General features: G+C 30.7%; 3 protein-coding genes across 13 annotated transcripts in view; 2 read left to right on the top strand and 1 right to left on the bottom strand.

Moving 5' to 3' along the window:
• Window positions 1-80: 80 nt before the first annotated feature.
• LOC130667623 (venom serine protease 34-like) lies at window positions 81-19,687 on the bottom strand. Of its 2 annotated transcripts, XM_057469339.1 has the most exons (8): window positions 19,524-19,687; window positions 19,344-19,408; window positions 1,814-2,034; window positions 1,507-1,728; window positions 1,235-1,433; window positions 962-1,162; window positions 293-604; window positions 81-228 (listed from the first exon to the last, which is right to left on the bottom strand). In XM_057469339.1, exons 1-8 carry the CDS (start codon window positions 19,670-19,672, stop codon window positions 203-205), a joined length of 1,395 nt encoding a protein of 464 aa, XP_057325322.1. In that variant the 5' UTR covers window positions 19,673-19,687; the 3' UTR covers window positions 81-202. The 2 variants fall into 2 exon arrangements, with proteins under 2 accessions (XP_057325322.1, XP_057325323.1); XM_057469340.1 differs by lacking the exons at window positions 19,344-19,408; window positions 19,524-19,687 and adding an exon at window positions 2,170-2,517.
• On the top strand, window positions 3,340-6,926 carry LOC130667621 (protein Cep89 homolog). 2 transcript variants are annotated; one of them, XM_057469337.1, is made up of 6 exons: window positions 3,340-3,465; window positions 3,720-3,987; window positions 4,052-4,650; window positions 4,723-5,210; window positions 5,288-5,540; window positions 5,836-6,925. In XM_057469337.1, exons 1-6 carry the CDS (start codon window positions 3,439-3,441, stop codon window positions 6,100-6,102), a joined length of 1,902 nt encoding a protein of 633 aa, XP_057325320.1. In that variant the 5' UTR covers window positions 3,340-3,438; the 3' UTR covers window positions 6,103-6,925. The 2 variants fall into 2 exon arrangements, with proteins under 2 accessions (XP_057325320.1, XP_057325319.1); XM_057469336.1 differs by lacking the exon at window positions 3,340-3,465 and adding an exon at window positions 3,470-3,595 and having other exon boundaries at window positions 5,836-6,926.
• LOC130667613 (microtubule-actin cross-linking factor 1) overlaps window positions 10,488-21,475 on the top strand; it is a 100,158-nt gene continuing 89,170 nt past the window's right edge. For 6 of the 9 annotated variants that reach the window (XM_057469323.1, XM_057469322.1, XM_057469311.1 and 3 more), the window contains exon 1: window positions 10,619-10,807. In XM_057469323.1, the coding sequence (XP_057325306.1) occupies window positions 10,693-10,807 (115 nt within the window). In that variant the 5' untranslated portion in view covers window positions 10,619-10,692. Of the gene's footprint in view, window positions 10,808-21,475 lie in introns of all 9 variants that reach the window. The other 3 variants (XM_057469296.1, XM_057469324.1, XM_057469300.1) reach the window with 3 other exon arrangements.

Genomic DNA, 21,475 nt, shown 5'->3' with positions numbered 1-21,475 from the left:
CACTCGATTATCAAACTGTATATTTATTTATTATGAGTTAATAAACAAGTGTAAAGAAAAAATAAATATATTTAAATAAATAATTTCCAAAAGTTTTTTATTTTTTATTTTAAATAATTTAATTTAAATAAATTAACAGATTAAACTTTTATAGATTATTTAGTCATAATTATTTTACATAATATTAAAAATTTTTTATTTTTTATTCCTCTTCGCAATATCTGTATCCTGTAAAATTAAAATTATTTTACTATAAATATTAAAATATTACTTTTTATTTTTAAAATCAAACCTTGAGGTGTTAACGTTCTTATCCAGTCTATATGCGCCCCGATTTTAGAATGAACAGTTGGATTTCCATCGTCACACAAGCCACCGTAGCCGATCATTCCAATACAAACAATTCTTCTTGTTGAAGGATTTTGCCACAATACTGGACCGCCACTATCAAACTGACAGGCATCTTTGCCTTTTTCAAGTGTACAAATTTGTCTTGTTCCAATTTTACCATAAACTTCCATACACTTTTTATTTGTAATCACACTTACTTTTACTTTTTGCAGTACAGTAGGCTGACGTTCAGCGATACTGAGAGAACCCCAGCCTGTCAGAAAATAAAACTGATAAAAATAAAAGCTAATTTTTTATGTACAAGTCATTTCCTCAAGGCAATTCTTAGACGGTGCCGTCTCCCTTCCTCCTACTTTTTAAAAACATTCAATGGCCTTTTTTTAAATTAATTTATAAATTTTTAATGCGATTATGAGACTTCAAGGTCATGGAATATTTTAAAAAATTGGGGGAGGGGGTATAAAAAAATTGCCTTGATGTTATTAATTTAATTTTTTGAATTATGTAATTTTTTTCTTTGTTTTCTGAACCATCAATCAATTGGAGTATCATCAAAAAACATTTATGCCATGCAGAACCGTGCGATCAGTAAGTAATTGATAAATCATACCCAGTAAATCTACATAATTTCCTGCGAAGGTATCTGGTGCATGCTGGAAAGGAAGACAAGCAGGTCCCACTTGTTGATTGAATATTATCGTCCCGTTAATACTGACCATCGCTATATCATAATCCAGAGAAGTCGCTGAGAACAACGGATGTCTATCAATCCTTGAGACTCTGAACAATTTGGCGGCATTTGTTTCAGTCCCTGTGTGATTTAAATCACAATTATCATCAATATGCTCTACTATACTTAAAAAATTTTATTATAGGTGCTTACTTATTGAAATATCATGATCACCGACCAAGACTCCTATATCTTTGGGAAATTTTTCAATGAGACAATGTGCTGCGGTTATTACTTGTTTGTTATTGATAATAGTCGCGCCGCAGAAAACGATTTCATTAACGATGTCAACGAGACCTGCCATCATTGGATACTCATTAACTCCAGTAGCCGTTCCACCGACGATTCGTGTCTGTAAATAATTTAATTAACAAGTAATTAAATGCTTATAATTATAAATAATAAAATTAAAATTTTTAGCTCACCGGATTTTTGTATCCGCAATTGCATTCTGTATCATTGCTCACTGTTTCAAGAGTGCAATAAAATTTTCCACCCGTCGATGATAATGGAGAGCTGAATAATGATACGACTATTTTATTTCCTTCTTCAGACGTAACTTCAAGAGTACCTGTACCACAGTAACGTTGGCCAGGACGTTTCGTTGATGTTTGAATTATAGCGACATCGCTATCACAATTAGGGCTCTGTAAGCATCAATTTATTATTTTAATTAACACATTTAGTCTCCCGCTGAAAACTAAATATTAATTTATAAATTTTTTTTCGTACCACAGGCAGTGAAAAAGGATTACAAGTCATCTTTATCGGACGGTCACTTACAGCAATCCATCGACAAGTACTTCCAGGTGGATAATTTCCATTTAAGTAATTTGGAGTGAATATATAGTAGGATTGCTTTGCGGATATAGTTTGTTCATAATCACAGTCTCCAAACTGAGAGTTACTTATGCCCGCAAGGCCCAGCAGGAACACCAGCGAAGGAAACACTCCTAATTGGTACAAAAAATTATTAATGTGTGTTAATAGTAAAAAAAAATGGTGTGATTTGAAAATGATGAGATGACTAGCGGGTTTGAATTAGACGCGGGAAAATAATATCTTTTGTGAGAAAATTTTAAACTTACTGGAATGCATTTTATTTGATGAATGTTCTCTGACTGTTTCTTCAATTGCTTACTAAATCGACAGGTAAATTCAACTGCGATATAAGCTGTTCTGAGCTCAAGACTGATAACGGACATGCATATTCTATTTGTGTGTTTTTGTATTTAATTGTTATTTATTAGATTCCGCAAAAAATTTACAGCCGGAAACGTGGTTAGAAAATATTATTTTTGATTATTCCCGCAGTGGATTCGATGCTTATTAATTTTCTGGGGTAATTTTGACTAGGGCTCGTGTGAAATCAGACTGCTACTTTTTAATCTTAATGCAAAAATTTCAAGTTCACGCTTTGCGTGCTTATCATTAAAGACACTTATTTATTTGTTTATTATTTTTTTTTTCAATACATACTTATCAATAGTTACATATTTATCTACATGTTTGATGGCATTTTTTATTGCCAGTTTATCGGTAAAATTTACAATTTAAAAAAAAAATATTTTAGACATTTTCATAATGAAAAAAAATTTGAATTCTTATCAATTGCTTGTCTCTAATCAATTAACTTTTAATAAATTAGAGTATAAATGTTATCTGTATAATTATATTCCTTGAAAAATTAATAATCTTATAACAAATATTTTTGTAGGATTTTAGTTATTACAGATAATAAATAAAATAAAAACGTATAATCGTTTCTTGAGAAGTGTAATAAAAAATCATCATCTTTCTTATAAAACTTTTATCTAACAGATCTTTCATATCAGATTTAAATTAAACAACTTTGCTTTTACTATCTAGAAATTTTTTACGAAAAAATAAACAAATAAGTTAACTTGCATTTAAATATTTTCACGAACGACATTAAATTTTTTTTTACCAGGAATGCTTGAAATTTACGAGACCGGTAGAATAATTATTCACAATTATCTACTATAATTAAAAAAATAATAAACTACTGTTGTTGCTATTGCTATTGATATTGTTGTTATTATTATTATTATATTATCACTTCGTAAAAAATGATGGATGAAAAAGATAATAATTTTGTCGCTTAAAAAACCTTGGTCGAAAAATTCCCGCGCCGATCATGCGCAATTATGAAATTGTTGTTTTTATTTAAACGAGCAGGTGCCGTGTTGTCATGACAACAAAAGTGTTTTCATAACAAATAATAAAGTTTTTAAAACTGCGTACCTGTATCATAATGAAAGACAACACGAGTAATTTTTTTATCATCTAATTGTTATTATTTATGTTAGTTTATACAACCGATCTGGAAAAATCTTATGATTAAAAATATATTATTAACTTGTGTAAATTAATTTATTTTGTTATTTTAATAATAATAATATTTATTAAATTTATCTAATGTCGTATATTTACGGTAATTCTACTGTTATTGACGATTTAAATGATCGTTATGACGGGAAAAGTGACAAGAAAGTAATAAATATAACTGGTTATTAGTTATAATTTATAATAAATTTTTTAATTGATTGATTAAGTACTGAATAATTGGTAATTAAGTTTGAAAAATATATGAATAATTGTTATTTTATATTTGCAGTACAATGGACACAAGAATTCGGCAAATGAATCTCAATTGGAGTCAATTCGCCGATCTCATAGACGTAAACATTCATCTAAGAGTCGGTGTAAAGCGAAAACAAAAGTTTTTTCGAGTAATAGTAATAGTAATAATAATAATAATGAAGACTGCAATGATAATAGTAATTCTTCGGCGGCAAATAAACACAGACGTCATAAAAAAACTAAAGCAAGTGCCAATGAGACTGATGATTTAGTTATTAAATCAGAATTAAATCCGGAAATAGGTAAAATAATTTTTTATTAGTAATTTTTCATACAATGAATTATTAAATTTGAATTTTATTTTAGGCTTGATGGAGGAGCTGAGTGAAAAAGAAGCTTTGATAGCAAAATACAAAACTAAATATAGTAAATTAGAAAAAAATTACCAAGAAATTAATAAAGAAAATTCAAAGCTCAATTTATTGATAGAGAAACGTGATTCTGAATATAAAGAACTGCATACGCATTACGAAGAATTAATAAAACATGTACAGTCATTGGATCAAGAGAGAATTAATAATCAAATTGGAATTAAAAAAATTGTTGCTGAAAATTCCCAACTGCATGAAGATGTGGGTTTGCTAAAAATTTTAATTTACCGGCTCAACGTTGAGCTCCAGAGGTATCAAGATAAATTGCGGCTGCTGAATGTCAGAAGTGATGAACCGAAGTCCGATGCTACTGCGGATCCAGCGACTGAGAATAAGAAAGTGTCTGAGGCTTGGGGTCATGTCAATACTCACGCGCTGGCTCCTCTGTTGGAAGCTTACCAAGAGCATCTTGAAGAGAAAGAAGAACTTATAAGACAATTTAGAAGGGAGATGGACGATTTCGGGGGAAAATGTAAAGAAATTGTCGCGGAAAATGACGAATTGCGCAGGGATTTAGATTTTTATAAATTACAGGTAATATTTGTACTTTTATTTTGTTAATTAAGTAAATTTTTTTTAATTTTGTGGATATGTTGAGTTTTTCAGACGGAAAAATTAACAGAAGAAATGAAAACAGTCACTGAAGATATAGCTCTTGTTAAAGAAGAAAATGATATTTTAACAAAACAAGCATCGTTGCACAAACAGAAACTCCATGAGATTCATTCGATTTATGAAAAAAAAGTTGAGTCAATGTCACGTGATAATAATAAATTGCACAGTGACTATGTCAGTTGTAAGACTGAGCTAAGTAATCTTCAAGGTAAATATGAAATCTTAAGTGATGGGTATGAGAAATTGAAAAAAAATTCAGAAAAAACGATGCCCGTTTCTGTTCACTCGGACGCGATTGAAGAGTGCAAGAGGTTGTTTGAGGAATTAAAAACTCAGTATGAGACAGAGAAACGTAAACTGCTTAGTCAATTGAAGCGGTTTGAAGAATCGAATCCGGAAAATGAGAAATTGATTGCCACGTTGACTGCTGAGCGGGATCATTTGAGATATTTGACCAAGAATCTCGAGAAAAGTCTCAAGTAAGTGTGGAATCTTTTTTTTTTTTTTATTAATTAGATTGTATTTTTAGATAATTCAAAATTATTATTGATTTTAGACGCACACAGAACAAGTTGGAGTCGTTGCAAAATGCTTTGTGCTCTATCCAAGTATCCAGAGATTCTTTTAAGAGACAATTATCAAAAATAACATCTTATTGCGAGGAACTGGTTACTGCGCAAGAAAAATTGCAAGCAGAAAAAGATGAACTTTTGACTCTTTTATGTACTAAAGAGAAAGAAAGTGAAAATATTCAGTATCTTGGTAATAATATTACGCAGCGCATGGGGCTTTTGAAAGATCAATTGAAGGTAATTTTATTAATTATATTTCCTTTAACTTCCCGCTGTAGAAATCGCCGTTTTTCGAAAAATTCAGGCAATCATTCCCTACTTGCTAACTTCCCGTTGTTAAAATTGAAAATTTTCGAAAAAAGAGAAGTTATTGGTTTCGGTCCCGGAAAAAAATTATTTTTGAATCTATGTCCCATATGAGGATAAATGAGAATGAATGAAGATAAATGAGGATGACATTGTCTATGTATTTTTTTATCTAAAGTGGCCCTTTTCTCTTAGGTGATTATTAATTGTATCAATTAAATTTCAGAGTGTTCAAAAAGGAGCTAAAGAGCAACTAGAAACCGTCGAAAAAAATATGAAAATTCAAGAGCAAGGTGTTGGGCAGATGAAATCGGATTATCACAAAGAATTGCAGCGATTGAAACAGCTTATTAAGCAGAAAGAAGATGTGATTGGTAAGCTACAGAGAGAAAAATATGCTGCGCAAGATCACTTAGAACTGGTTTGGAAAGCTGCTACTAATGACGATAAGAAGGTTAAAGATGTGTTAAAAAACACAAAGATTTATGTTTGAGATAAGCCCATGGGTCGCTCCGATCTTCTGCCAACTAAAATCAAAGTAATTTACCTTTTTCTCAATCACTTCTGAGAATTTGAAATTTACAAAATATGTAACTGTTATAAAACTGTTTATCTATTCAGTGTTATTGTCTAGTCGCAACTGTTGCTAGTATTAGAATTAAACAAATAGATTATATATAAATCATCTGGTTTTCTTGTTGGTATTTTTATTAATTTATTTAAATTGTTTCTCCGACATAATAAGTTGTTTTTATCATCATCATCGGTAATAATTCTTCCTTATCCTGACCATGACGAGCTATCATCACACGATTATTCATTTTTTTATTTTATTGCTTCTTAACGAGTTTTTTTTCATCGCAAATTTCTACGATGTCACCTGCTTTATTTAGTGGTGATGTCAACCAATACAAGTGGCTGCGAAGGCTGTTACTGTTCGTGCCTCAAATTATGTCTCGAATATTTATTATGCAAGTGATCTCACATTCAGTCAATTAACATATTAAAGAGTTTGACTCTATCAATTGATATTATCTAGCTATTTCAGCCTCATTTGTATTTTTTTTTCGCATCCTCAGTCAGCCGCCAAAATATTCAAAAGGATCAAAAGAAACGACAGCAGATTATCATTTTATTTTATTTATCGTTTATTAATTACCTGAAAAATATGGTTATTATTTATAATTATATTATGGTAATTAAGTTAATGAGTAATAAAAATATTTTTTGTTATTCCGTAAGCCAGAATAATTAATAAAACGATAAATTATTAAGTAATGGGGCTTTGAGCGTCACTTTGTCAACATGTGTGGCTCATAAATAATTTTTTTTTTTTAAATTCAAACTGTATTAATAATTCTACAAGTGGTTTATTACAATTAAAATCTAATACAGGAAATTATAAATCACATTTTATTTAATAAAAATTTAATTACTGAATTTCCTATGAAAAGTAACCCGACATTATTAATTAGTCTGTCACAAAAATTCATGTTTTAAGATCTACCTTTTATTTTTTTTGTCTACATAAATTTTGTACAATTTTTGTTTTTCAACAGATTTTTATTTTTAAATTTATAAAAGGTCATGATCATTATAAGTGATTAAGATAAATAATATATAAAAATTAATTAAATTAAGAAATAGTAATTTATTATTTAAGATTTAAATTTAAAATTAAATAATTGAGACGTTGATTCAAATTTTTTAAAATCCTAATTCTCTTTGGCAGACGGTCACTTAATTAAAAACAAATAAATATTATGTTATTTGATAAATCGTATTGATTATCATAAATTTAAATAATTTAATCTCGGTAACTCTACAAACAAAAATTTGGAATCCAAAATTTTAATATTCCATCCGTTTCCAAATTTTTATCTGAAATTAAATGTTTTTCAACCCCTCCCTGTTTATTTCAAATATTTAAAAGTTTTAGCGAATAAATAAAATATTTGAAAAATTCTTATAAATTCAAAATAATAATTACAGAATTACAAATTTCATAATAATTATTGTAATAGTAATTAGATAAAGTAAAATGAAATGAAATAAATAATAAAAATGAAATAATCCTTGCTCAGGATATTGATCAAATTTTCCCGCGTAATTTGAAGTTGTGTAAAACGGGCTTTTGGCGCGAGAGAGACAGACAGAGCCACACAATTGAATTCGTGTGTACTCGTACAGTCTCGGTCTGGGTTAAAAGCAAAATGTCGACGACACCAGGCGCGTCGTCGTCGTCGTCGTCGTCGTCTAACCGGGTCGTGCGTTAGTGTCTTTTTAAATAGCAACAATAATCAAGTCATTAATAAATAATATTACATGGCACTTTATTTAAATAATTTAAGTATATAATTAATAATTATTTATATAACACAGCGTGTCAGTAGTGTGATCTCACGTGTGATTTATAAATATTTAATATTTAAAACATAAAGCCGGTGAACATTGATTTTTTTCTTCCTCTGTTCTTATTCACTCTTAAAACTAAACTGCCAGATGATCACCAGCTAAACGTCACTTTGTCATTATTTATTATCTCGTTTATTGTCATTCCAAGTGATAACGCTGACAGAATACTCTAATCATCATACATTTAATTATCGATTTAATTATTTTCGTAAGTGTTACAGTCAACATTGTTGTTGTTGTTTATATTTATATATTTTATTTTATTTCCTTGCACTCTCAGTGGTATTTATTTTCATATTAAATTACATGTAATTGTGTTAATGCAATTTTATTCACTTAAACTATGGAAAGTTAAATATTTATGAGACTTCCGTTATTAATCATGTAATTACAATATCTAATTATCTTTATATATATATTTTTATGTCATTAATTTAATTATTATAAATGTAGATTTAAATTTCTAGGATCAAAAAATTAAATAAATTATTTTAGTTTAGATTTTTTATTATACGGATTAACAAAAATATATATTCATATATGTTTATACATTGCATATTAAGATGAGAATATTGTTACGTAAAGTGTGGTGATATGAGTCAAGTCAATTATTGCATCGATAAGCTAGTCGATTATCGCCAAGTGTACAATGATTGTGAGATATTTTATTTTCGTAGCTGCTTCTATTTTATTTCAATACCTCGTGTACTAAACACTAAATGAAAATAATATTTTTAATAACAATTTCTTTTTTATCAGTAGCTCTAGGTATGCAAAAAAAAATATTCTTCATTTTATTGAACGCTGAGTGAAATATAAACTAGTTCAGCCATCCGGGAATTCAAAATTAAAACTTCCTTAGATAGCGAGCAAGAAATCTAGTCCAATATTTAATAAACGTTGGAATTATTCTTACAAAATAATAATTATTATTATTATTATTATTATTATTGTGATAAGACATTGATTTACACTAGGTTATATATGTAGTGTCATTTAAGTCTGAAAGACTCGGCAGCAATCCAAGTCGGGCAAAAAATATCGCCGACAACGACCTTATGGAATCGTTAAATTTTATTTACTGTACTACGTGTTTAATTAAATTAGACGATACTGCACCGCATGTACTGTAAACTGTAACCTGTAATAATACAAAAAGTATTTAGGACTACAGTACAGAAGAGCTATCCCGGAAGTCAGATAGTAGCTATATTACGTCATCGTGTCAACCCACACGACAATTAATCCGTGCAATTGTGACGACATCCTTCAGCAAACGTAATAAAACAATGCTGAGAATATTTCCCTCGATAGCATCAAATTTTATTAATTTAAACTAGTCGGTATCTTTTATTTTTATGTCTCTTATCACCAGCTCACTATTTCAATTTATTTTAAATATTTACTTTTATTATTATTATTGTTGTTTCATTCTGTCAAAGGTATTTCCATAAACACTAAAGTTAAATTATTTTCGGCACGAACACAGTCCAGCGCTATCTTTGTTTTCATTTTTCTGACATACCCTACACTCAATAAACTCGAGATCAACTTGACAAATAATAATAATAATAATAATAATAATATGACACGTATGTATTCTTAGTTCACGTGCTATTATCGTCGTAACAATAATTCTCATCAGTGAATAAGTCCTGGTCACATGGTCTAATCACCACCAGACATTTATTTTAATATTTTAATTATAAAATGTCTCTAAGCCTAAGCCTAACGCTCAAGGTTCAAATATATTATATTTAATTAATTATAAAATTTTAAAAACTGAATTATTTATAAGATAATTAAAAATTCAAATGACAGTAATTAATTCAAAGAAATTAATTAAGATTGTGTGTTGCAGGTATGATAAACCTTGACCTTGGTTTTATTACTTGAATATCTGAGCGGGTCGAGTGGAGGTACCCAGGAAAGTTGATGACAATACACACTGACGACTGTATAAATAAAAAATAAATATACTGCAGTAACAAAAGCAAGTGCAGTGTGTTACACATCTCTGTTTAATGAACTTTATAAACCCCAGAGTGGGGGTAAAATCAACCGGTGCAAAGTTAAGAGGGATCGGAATCGTCTCTACGTGTAGTGGCGCTGGTTGTGCCGAAGCCAGAGTTGTTTTACTACAGTACCCAGTGCACAACACTACGAGGGAACCAACAGAATAAGAATCCAGTCGGGCAATAAACAAACGACCGGCTACGTCCGATCCTCACGGACGTATTACGTATTTGATTTAATCCGCGTGCTAAGCGTATTGTCGCGGTTCATTTGTTGTTTTTTTTTTTTTTTTTTTTTTTTATTGTTACTGTACTTATTAGTTTGTGTGCAAACTAAATTGCGGAAAGGTGAAGGTGAGTGTGAAAAAAAAAATCACACTGAGGAGTATTGTTTGTGTTTTTATCGCAAATGGTAATAAAAAGGTACGACACGTGGCCGCAGTTACAGTAAACGTAAATAATAATGTAATTATTATATTGTGATAGTTGTTATTAATAAAGCCAAATTATTACAGTGATATTAAGTGTTTAAAGAAGAAGAGGAACAAGCTATTGGAATACTTTATATGTAAATATATATATATATATATAATAACAGTGGTGTTAAATTATGATGAGGGATTTATCGTGAATCGACGAGTGTTCGGAGGACGATGGAGTTCAACGGTGGATTCGAACTTGATGGCAGCTTGAAGGAGTGGGCCAAGGATAAACCTCTGAGTATTTTGCAGCTGGATCCAGCTGACAGGGCTGTCTTGAGAATCGCCGGTAAGTCAATGCTCTTATTATCATATTTTTTTATTTTTTACGCTTAGTAATCTAAGTGTTTGTTCATTTTTATTTAAACATCTGAGAATTTCAATGGATTTAACGCGTGAGTCATAAAATTACCCGTGTCACGTCTGTTGATACACGAATTTTAAATTTATAACCGAACCGCTGTAATAAGTATACGGTGATACAAAAATAAGGAAACGCTGTAGCCTATAGCGCTTGAGTTTTTTTTTCTTTCATTTAAATTGAATTTAATTGAATTTTGAGGTGATATAGTTATTTGCGGTGACGTTAAACTCGTTTGAGCGGTACGCCTTTTTATTACGATACATTTCGGGTAGTAATCGCTTAATCACATGTATTTATATGTAATATATATATGTAACACGTGTTTATATATTATGATATGATATGTAGACGAGTAATGAGTCGTTAATTTTTTTAAATTGAATTATTTCTTGCGGCGATTAACTTTCGTTAAGTTATTATTTAATTTATAAACGTGGGAAATTTGAATCTGTTACTATTTATCTATTGTTTATTTTATTGCGTTTGCTATTATCTCATAGCAGCAGAGAAAAAAGAAAGTTCAAATTTATGTCTATACATATAACAATATGTTTTTTTGTTGCGAATATAAAATGGATGAAAAAATAACAAACGAGTGGGAGTAACTAAAAAATGAAAAAAAAAAAAAAAAATCCTTGAGATACAACGGCATGCATGTAACGAAGTAAAGAAAAATAGTCACCGGGTTGAGTTCAAGCTCATGTACATGACACAGTAAAATAAAACAACTCAGTGAGACGTAAGTGTATGAGAGCAGAGGAAGGGGTCAAGAGGTAAAATGAGAGGCGGTGGGACTACATGTCTTAGACAAAGAACTTAGCGCTTGTTTTAAAACAAAATGTTAAGTAACGAAACTTAAATAAATGATGTAGTGTACATGTACAAATACTTATTGTTCTTTCCGGCATATGAGCTCAACTTTGTATGAATATTACTTGGTAATCTCTGCTTTAGATTCAATTTTATGAATTTTTTTTTAATATTATTATTATGTCTGGGAGTTAATACGTTCCGAGACTCATTCATTGCTCGGTCGAATTGTGAAGAAGAAATTTACGGGGTTTCGCAGAAAAACTCGCCAGTGGAACAAAGTTTCGTGTCTCTGTACACTTGGTTTAGCTGAGTTAAGTCTACTTGTTCATTTAAAAAAAAAAAAAAAAAAAACATTTAGGGCATCAACTGTACGGGACAAAAGAAGTCTTACAGTATTTTTTATTGTGATTTATTTGATAAGGGGTTAGTTAATGATTATTATTAATATTATTGTTGCTGTTGTTAGAGAGACTAATAAAGGACGAGTGCGAATCATCTGACAAGTATGTGTTAGTTGATGCAATCATCGTCATTAATAACGATGAACGTTAAATATAGTAAAGGCTGGCATTAATTCAAGTAGTCTCAATCGGATGTGATTTCTCATCGCGAGATCAAGTGTTCGTAGACATTGAACCCGTAATAATTTTGTTGAAAAGTATTTCAAGTGATAGGTAGCACTCACCTCAGATGTTAACATGAATTACTAATAATGACACATATACCTCTGTATATATATATGTAGATAGATACTGTGAGAAAGTACGGAAATACTTGGGTAGTGTTATAATATGAGAGGAAAGTTGTAAATAAAATAAATTGTATTTACTCAATAATTAATTTTTAAAACTTCCTTTCGTTTAATTTTTTACGGGACCGGCGTCTCCTTTTTTTCTTCATTACTGCTCAGTACATCCAAGTTTACACTTATGTGCTCGCGCCAGCGGTCAGAGAACCAACAGGATGCGCGCTTATATTATGTATAGTAGCCATGCTCCACTGCCAGTCTGCCACAACCATAAATAATAATGCTCTTGGTGTTTTATATATCCATATATAGACAGGGGTACTCAACTTGGCAGAAACCTTTTAAATATCTTTCCTTATCTTCGTTACAAGCAGGTATAGCACCTGGTGTTGGCGTTAATTAAGATATAAAAGCAAAAAACTCGGAAAAAATTCGCCTTTATTCAGTAGTGCGTTTTATCAAGGTACCATGGTCTAGATTTTTAGACCCGACTACTGAATGCAATTTAAATTTTATATTGAAAACTAGGTGGTTGGAATAAATAAATACAATTTGGCATTATGGGGTTGCAGCGAGCGAATGAACGTGTGGTGAGGGAGTTGTCTGGTTGTTCCCTTTGACGTGTGTTAGCACTCGTGTCTCATATGTGGGAACATCTACCCCACAATATCCTTTTCTCTCGACACACAATACTGGGGCTGTCTAGTCCCGTTCTCCACAAATCGAACACGACGTATGCGTCATTCTGTAGTAAATTTTCATATGGTCATTGACTTTTTTCTTTATTTATTTTACTATTATTACTAGAGTGTCTACAATTCAAACCGTAAAACTCTTTTATGATTGACGTGTAGGATTCTGTTTTTTTTTTTAGTTTCTAAAAATAGTTTCGTAACTAAAATGAATGAATAGTACTGAGTCATGAGACTAGAGTAATTATTATAATTGTATAATATAGCAGGTTCTGGTGAACGTAATTGTACGTTAAAACAACGTAATATTATAGATTATATTTTCGTTGAGTAAAGTATTTTTTAGCAGAATTAAATTATTATTTTATTTGATCTATAGTATTTTTAGATATGTTATTTATATATATTATGTTTATTTATAATATAAAAGTTGTCGTTCTGTGAGGAAGAGTTCACTTGAAGATACCGCGAAACTCGAGCGCGATGATGCCGATCAAATTACTGAGATCATCTTACCGCAATTTTATTTTCCAAAGATGATCTTTTGATTTTTTATAAATGTTCCTTGCGAAGAATATATATAGTTTATAAAGTTACATTATCTTACATTTATTATGCAAAAATATGGTCGGCTAAAAAATAATATGTATTCAAAGCGTAAAAATCAGCGGATGCTATTATCTTCAAGGCACGTTATGAATAATTTTAAAACCGAATATATTTAATGATAATTGATAAACAAGCTGATAAAATCTTTTATGGTAACTGATAAGATTAAAATTTATTAATTGTAATGGTATTAATTTTTTTATATCATTGCTTGACTGAAATAATATTTCAAGTCCGTTAGATTTTTTACGCATTTGGATTTAGAAATTTAATGTATAAATTTACGTCAATGAAAGCCATAAGCCATAAGTATTGTTTTAATGCTGCTATCAGTAAAGGTAAATACTTGGTACTGTACAAATACATATCTATAAATATGTATGTATATATATTTGAGGTAATTTTATGAGTTAGCCAAATGGAAAGTAAATTCATAAGTAAAAATATTATGACAAGTCTAGTAGCTGGTATATGATAATATAATAAATGTAAGAGCGTGTACTTGAGTGGTTTTCAAGTAGCAGATTTAACAATTCAGCCATAAGCGACAGGTTAAATTGATGCTGAATTTATTAACACTCGAATATTCTCATTGTGTTTTACGCAACATGTTTTTTTGATGGATAACTTGATGACATATGACAAGATATCATTTCATCCATCATTTAGAGGTCTTTTCAATGCGATATTACTGTCTGAAACATTTAGTTAACGGTTGAATGAGCGATCAATAGTCGAGTCGAAATTACCTGATGCACTTGTTTGAATTATTAATTTTGGAAGCGGGCTAAGGCCTCAACGAGTATACTTTTATAGCTTTTAAACACGATTTGCGTGTAAAACTGATGAAGATACAGGTTTGAATTTGTGTCTGCGTTATTCTCACAGGTGAATTGGGTTCAGGTCAAGGCTTGAAGTTTGCTCTCGTACTTTCAACAGTAGCTTTTCATTTCCGTGGCTTTTAGCACGTTAACAACCTATCTAATGTGTGAGAAATTCATAAATATATGTTGGGCTTTTAACACATACTGACCTCTCTCTTTTTCTCAGTAGATAGTACATTTAAAACAAATAGCAGGCGGTATTATAGAGATTTTAGTACTTCGTGACACGGAAATCGGCGAGTTTTGTTCAGAACTTTGTTAAACAAAAATAAAACGATTTAGTTTTTCGGAAGTTAAATTTTTTTAAATCTTTTGAAAAATATTTCGGCAACTAATAAAATGTTAAGGTCAAATTTTATGACCTAAATTAGCGAAAGTTCAAAAGTTATTTAATTTATCGCAAATGTTTGAATTAATAGGCGAAAATTTAATAATTAAAAGTAAAAATTAAAAATTTTTACAATCTGAAATGCTTTCACAAACTCATCGTAATTGCACTCTGGTTTGATGAAGCACTCGGCAACTTTTACTTGCACAAACTTTTTATTTTGTTTCCGGAAAAAAAAAAAATTTTTTCACGCGTATTGTTTCCTTCAGTACTTTCTCTTACTCCCATTATATCAACATTGATGAATTGCTGGCATACATTTCATTAACCTTTTTTTTCTTAACACTTGAATTTAAAATATTGCATTCAGTTATTATTGAAAAATATAATTTTCATATTTTCTTTCCTCCTGTAAAAGTAAAATTATTTTGACCCAGATATTTAAGTACGTAGTTAAAGATAACAACAAGTAATAAAATGTAAGAAAAATCAATTTTAATTCCAAACTCGGGCACTGAAATTTTCGGTCAGGATGGCAGATTGCATTGTGTTGACCTGCGCTTTTCGCAGCATCGATATGAACAAGATCAATACATCGTGACTCTTACTGTGCACTGTAGATTCCTCTCATATATCCATTACCTACTTCTACTCATATATATAAATATACCATTCTTGTATTCTCATTTACATAAATATAGGCCTCGAACACAAGTTAACTTTTCCATTAAACAATTCAACTCAAGCGATAGCCATTATCACCTTTATAGTTTCTGTGAATGTTTCCACATAGAGGTACAACGTATCATAAATATCATGTGTGACTGTACACACTAGTTTACATATATATCTATACATGTATATTAACATTTAACATATTTATAAAAGTGTTAAAAACGTGTGAATATCATGTCGGCTTATCCTTATCTTTTTATAGTTAATAATGTTGATCAGCTTATAATATATGTTCTATGGTGTTTCTTCTAACATTACAACATATTTATATATATTATGTGTTACTTAAAACCTTTCTCGGCACTCTAATAAGATAATCATGTTTCCTTGCACTCATTTTCTCTTGACTCAATTTAATGTATAATAGTTTTTTTTTTTTTCATTTAAATAGAAATCCGTAATACGTTTATAAATATTACGTCAACGATGCATGACCTTCCGCGCCCTCCACGTAATTAATTGCAATCACTGAATCTATTTCTTGCTAATAGAAAAAATAAACTGCTACTGCTTGTAATTTTTTCTAACCGTTAAATTTATTAAATAAATCCCGCGATAGTAAATCGCGCATAAATAATTATAAATAATCTTGTTAAAAATAAAATGAAAAAACTCCATGTTATAACACCTCATAAAATTCCATCATCGAGTTTGATCTTTATTTAGTTTGAGTATTAAATCCACCGTTAGACGTACAGTTAATTGACTCACTGGCATTATTTATTAATTTCATTGTTCTTATCCATAACCTTCATCACTAAGCACCATTGAATATTCAGTAGTTATTTATATCCTACATTAAAAATTTAATAAATAATATACGATATATTTTTATCAATGAAAAGTTGATCACTATTCTTAGCAGCAGTATAGAAATATATTCGTGTTGATAAAATTGAGTCATCTCAGCGGTATTTCATCATCGTCATCCAGCTATTCACCGTTTTTTACCATTCAGACAAATCCATATCGTCTGATACATTTTATATACTACTATTATTATTATGATAGTTGCGGTCGAGATAAAGTTGTCACGTTGCATCACATTATTAATCTATCCATCAGATCAATGGGTTTTATTTAGTTCAATTACCAGTTCAATAGAATTACACTCTTAAGTACAGAGTTTGCGGGATCTAGTCGGCAGAGTCAATGATCGTGCGTTATCTGATGAATAAAATACCGATAATAAATCTTATGTTGTCTAACTCAGGTTTAGAGTGACGAAATTACGTCTATCGTTATTATATAAAATGTGTGTTAGTTGCTGGCTAATATTTTCTCAAGTATCAGTATGTGTCTGTAATTTATTGTGAGCATATGTACACAGAAAATAAGGATATCTTGAGATTGGCTTGAAAATTATTCCTTTGATCTTGGAATATTTTTTGCAATCCAGAAGGAAAGCCAAAAATTTCTTAGTTCAAAAAAAAATTATTGGTTCAAAAGAATTTTGGCTTTCCTTCTGGATCACAAAAAAAAAGTACTTGGGCTAAGGAAGTCTTTTTCTGTGTATATATATTTACAATCAATAGATAATGTCTCAGCTAGGAGTAGAAACATGTACCTGAAGATCGGAACGCTTTTGCGCAACGAAAATTAAAAAATACGAAATGAAAAGTAAAAAATCTACTGGATCTAGATTTTTGAAATGTTTCGCACGTCAACCGAAAATTGCAGATCATCCCCAACTACCCCTTAAGTCACCTTCAGAGTCAAATTACATAAATTATTTTAATTTTTGTTGCGTGAAAAACGTTCCAATCTTCAGGTACATGTAGAAACTTGAAACTAGAAGCTAGATGCTGTGAAGCGTGCCAGCTGGACAATGGAAAAAGTAGTTTGCGATCTATGATGTAGACTTATAAAGAGTAAAGGAAGAAGAATCTGATGAGTAGTCACATATCCAGCCTACACTGGCTATAGTTGGGATCGGGATCTCATCTTGTCTCATGTCTGATCTAACTATACTCGAGATCGTGGAAGAGTCATCGGATCGTCGGATCTTATTATATATATATATTTTTTTTATATATATATTTTACCGTCTCTTTCTCGCCACGCTCCACGGAGTTCCCTCTCAGGCAGGTCGGGTTTGTTGTGTTGCTCTGGCCTGCGCTAGCTTTATATATTAAGGACAGGTTAGGCTAGCCAGGTTGGTTGGCTGACTAACTGGTATAGTTGGGTTGTATTAAACTACGCCTGCGGAGGCGGCAACAGGTGCTCCTGGGTCACAGTTCGATGCCCGGCACCAACTCTAGTCTACCTTCTCCCGTACATTAAATTATTTTTTTAACTTTTATTTTTACTTCCGTTCTTCATCTTACAGTCTTCTTTTCCGCCTTTCAAATAATTCTATTACTATACGGTTTTAATTTTTAGTGCCTCAAGTTATCTTTTGGAGCTTAAATTTGGTTACTTTATTTAGCAGATATATTTTTTTAAGGGACTTTAAGTATAACAAAAATTAAATGTTTAATTTTTAACCGAAGAAATAAATTAACGTGGATAGATTGCATCTGACATTACGTTGGGGGAAATAGATAAATAAACTGCAGCTGTTTTGGAAGTTGTATAATTAAGGGAGGGAAGTTTATAGATTTTTTTTCACGATCAATACATTTACGGGATTATTCATAGAGCAGTAAATTTTTCAAGAAAAATTATTATTTTTAAATTTTGTTGTATTCAATATTTTATTTTCCGGTTTCGGCCATCGGCAAGATTTCAAGATTTAGGGTTTATTTTTTTTTATTTCAAAATATTCCAGGTAATAAATATTTTATTTACTGTACATTTAAATATTTTCCCGACCCTCGAGGTCAGACACGAGAGTTTGCTCTTGACTCATACTAAAATATCGATTTGCATGAATACTATATTATTTTACGTACCATTTGCAGCTTTTATATATTTACGTATTTAAAATCATGTTTTTTGTTGTTATCGTGTAAAACGGGCTTCGTTCCCGGTCTTCTTTATCGACCTAACGGTTTATCATATGAATCGTAGTTTTAACGAACGGCAATAGATGGCGAATCTTTCCACATTTTCTTTTTCAATTTTTTATCACAAATAACCCGCACATTTTTTGAATTCCCACAATTAGCATAACATTCATTTTTATTTACATAAATGAAACACTAATTTTTGCTGATAACACCACCGTTAACTTCAATAGATTCGTAAAAAAAAGTATAAGATCAAGACAATTGGGTTGAGATAAAGTAGCGGGAAAAATAAATTAAATAATTCACGTGGGTGAATAATATTTTTAAAGATTAATAAAGTTAAGCTTTAGCTATCAGACTATTGAAATTTATCGATATAAATTTAACGATCTGTAAGATGAACGCACAATTCGAGACGCGGTTTGAAGATAACAATTTCAAATAATAATTAAACAATGCAATTGTAAGATTTCATTCAATTTCAATGGATACTGACATTTAAAATTAATTTTATTCTTATCTCTTCAATCACACAACGGCCTTAGCCTTTTATTTTATGGTCTTGTTTGTTATTGTTATTGTTATATTGTGATATACATATTTAAAAATAAATTATCAATTCAATCACTCGAAAATATCCCAATCGGATTTTCTCAGCCCATTACATGGATGATTAATAAATTTGTCTGTTGGCTACTCACCTGCAAACGCCGGTCTAGTGGGAGTAACACTCTGCCATTGAGCCGACATGACTTGCTGATTAAAGCTGATTCAGAGCAAACAATTATGAATAATTATTATTTAAATCGGATTACAATAATTTGAATATTGTTTTTCTAAACATTAATGACAAAGTTAAAAAAAATAGAGAAAACTCTTACGTATTTAAGAACTTGGTCATGATATTCCATTCGTGCAACTTGGCAAAGACTGTGAAGAATCCATGGGGATTCTGCTCTGATATATTTCGAGCAAGGATCTCACAACTTGATCGTACAGTTAGGATTCCATGAGTGGGGTTCATTGACATTCCATTCGTGCACTCGACACAAACCCCCGCTTCATGACCATTCGCATAATATAAACAACTTACTACTTGTTGCCAACGGTTTCATTAATTTATTGGATTGAATTCGATGCAAAATTGGTTTTTTTTTAAATAAAATTAACACCATTTTTACCCAACCCAGCATGTTGGGTCTCATTTTTATTCATCGATTTTTTGACCTTACAAAAGTGCTTTTGGTTGCTTAATTATTTAATTACTCTATTAATTATTGCAATATTCATCAGCATAAACACTTGTCAGACAAAAGTGCTCGTTAATAAATTGTTGGGTTATTAATAAATCAGTCGTACGTATATATGGTGGTGTTAATAATGAACAGTCTGGTGAGAGAAACATCCCAACATGTCAGCACACTGTCGCCAAAGCCTTATTCTCATTGTGCATATCCTGTATGCATTACATGTGTTACACACTGCGCGGTGTCTTTTCTCACTTGGAACTAATTCAGCTCAGACTTGTGGCATATGAATAAAGACAACGGTTTTTTTATCTATCATTTCATCTAATTGTTATAAAAAAAATTAGACATTGACCTTTTTACTCATTTTTGAACTTCCTGCTACACAGAAAAAAAAGTTATCTTGAGTCGAGAAAATATTTTTGAAGACAAACGTTTTCGGGAACCAAGTCAAGATTTTCTTGAGCCAAGAGAATTTATCTTGGTCAAAAAAAAATTCGTCTTGGTCGGAGAAGATTTCTACTTTATCTAAGAAAATTTAGGTCTCCAAAAAAATTTTCTTGAATCAAGAATATTTACGTTCAGTCGAGAATTGTTTTTTTTTCTGTGTATGAAAATTTAAATTTTCAAAAAAATTAAGTCATTGGTTTTAGTCACAAAAATTATTCCTTGCTCAGCAAGATCAATCGTTTTCTAAATTTTTTTCGAAGTTGCTAAAACCAAAAATTAATATTTGACTTTTTACTCGCTGATAACGTGGCAATTAATGGTCACATCCGGTTGGTTTTTTTTTCTAAGCTCACAAAAGATACGCGTGACACACCTATTACCTATGACGTTACATTTCATATAGATAAATATTCCGGATACTTACATAATTCACTGGTGTAAATAATGAAAGTGCTTGTAAATTGTAGTTACATTGAGTCCGTCGGGTTTTTTTTACGGATTTTATATTTCTTTGCATCACTTACATTACATTACATTAGGACAATTGTTGATTCCACGAATAGTTCATTCAATGAATATCAAGTGGTAAGACGAGGTTAAAGAACAAAACAAATAAAAAATCATCATGAGTACAGATGTACTAACATTTATTTTCATAATTTTGAGATTAGTGTCATATCATTTTTATTCATAATACGAATTGTGGGTAATTATGCATCAGCGAGTGTGGATGTTGGTATGCGGGTACGCGAGAAATTTAAAGTTATCTTGTAATGGATAATTTAATGAAGAGCGTATTTGTTAATTGGAACGTCTCGCAATGACGCTGAGACATTAGCGAGAAAATACTCATAAGAAGTGTGTGATGTGATGCAAATGCACACTCTGAGCGTTGGTGATGTAAAAAGGTTGAGTTAACCCTCTCTTATGGTGATCCTATCCGTTGATCGTTGATATACTTGAGGTTGAGATGCATAAAGACGAGCAGCATCCTCATCTGGGGAGAGAAAAAAGGACCGCCGACACAACTCAACTTTTGTTGTGTGTAATTCGTATGCGTGTGTCAGAGAACTGGCACTTCGATTGCCGCGATTAATCTTAAATCCTTAAATATCTTGTACTGTCTGTCTTCTTGG

Source organism: Microplitis mediator, chromosome 5 (assembly GCF_029852145.1).
Source record: "Microplitis mediator isolate UGA2020A chromosome 5, iyMicMedi2.1, whole genome shotgun sequence".
Taxonomy (NCBI): Eukaryota; Metazoa; Arthropoda; class Insecta; order Hymenoptera; family Braconidae; genus Microplitis; species Microplitis mediator.
The sequence above is the reverse complement of the archived record's forward strand: the minus strand, read 5'-3'. Positions and strand labels throughout refer to the sequence as shown.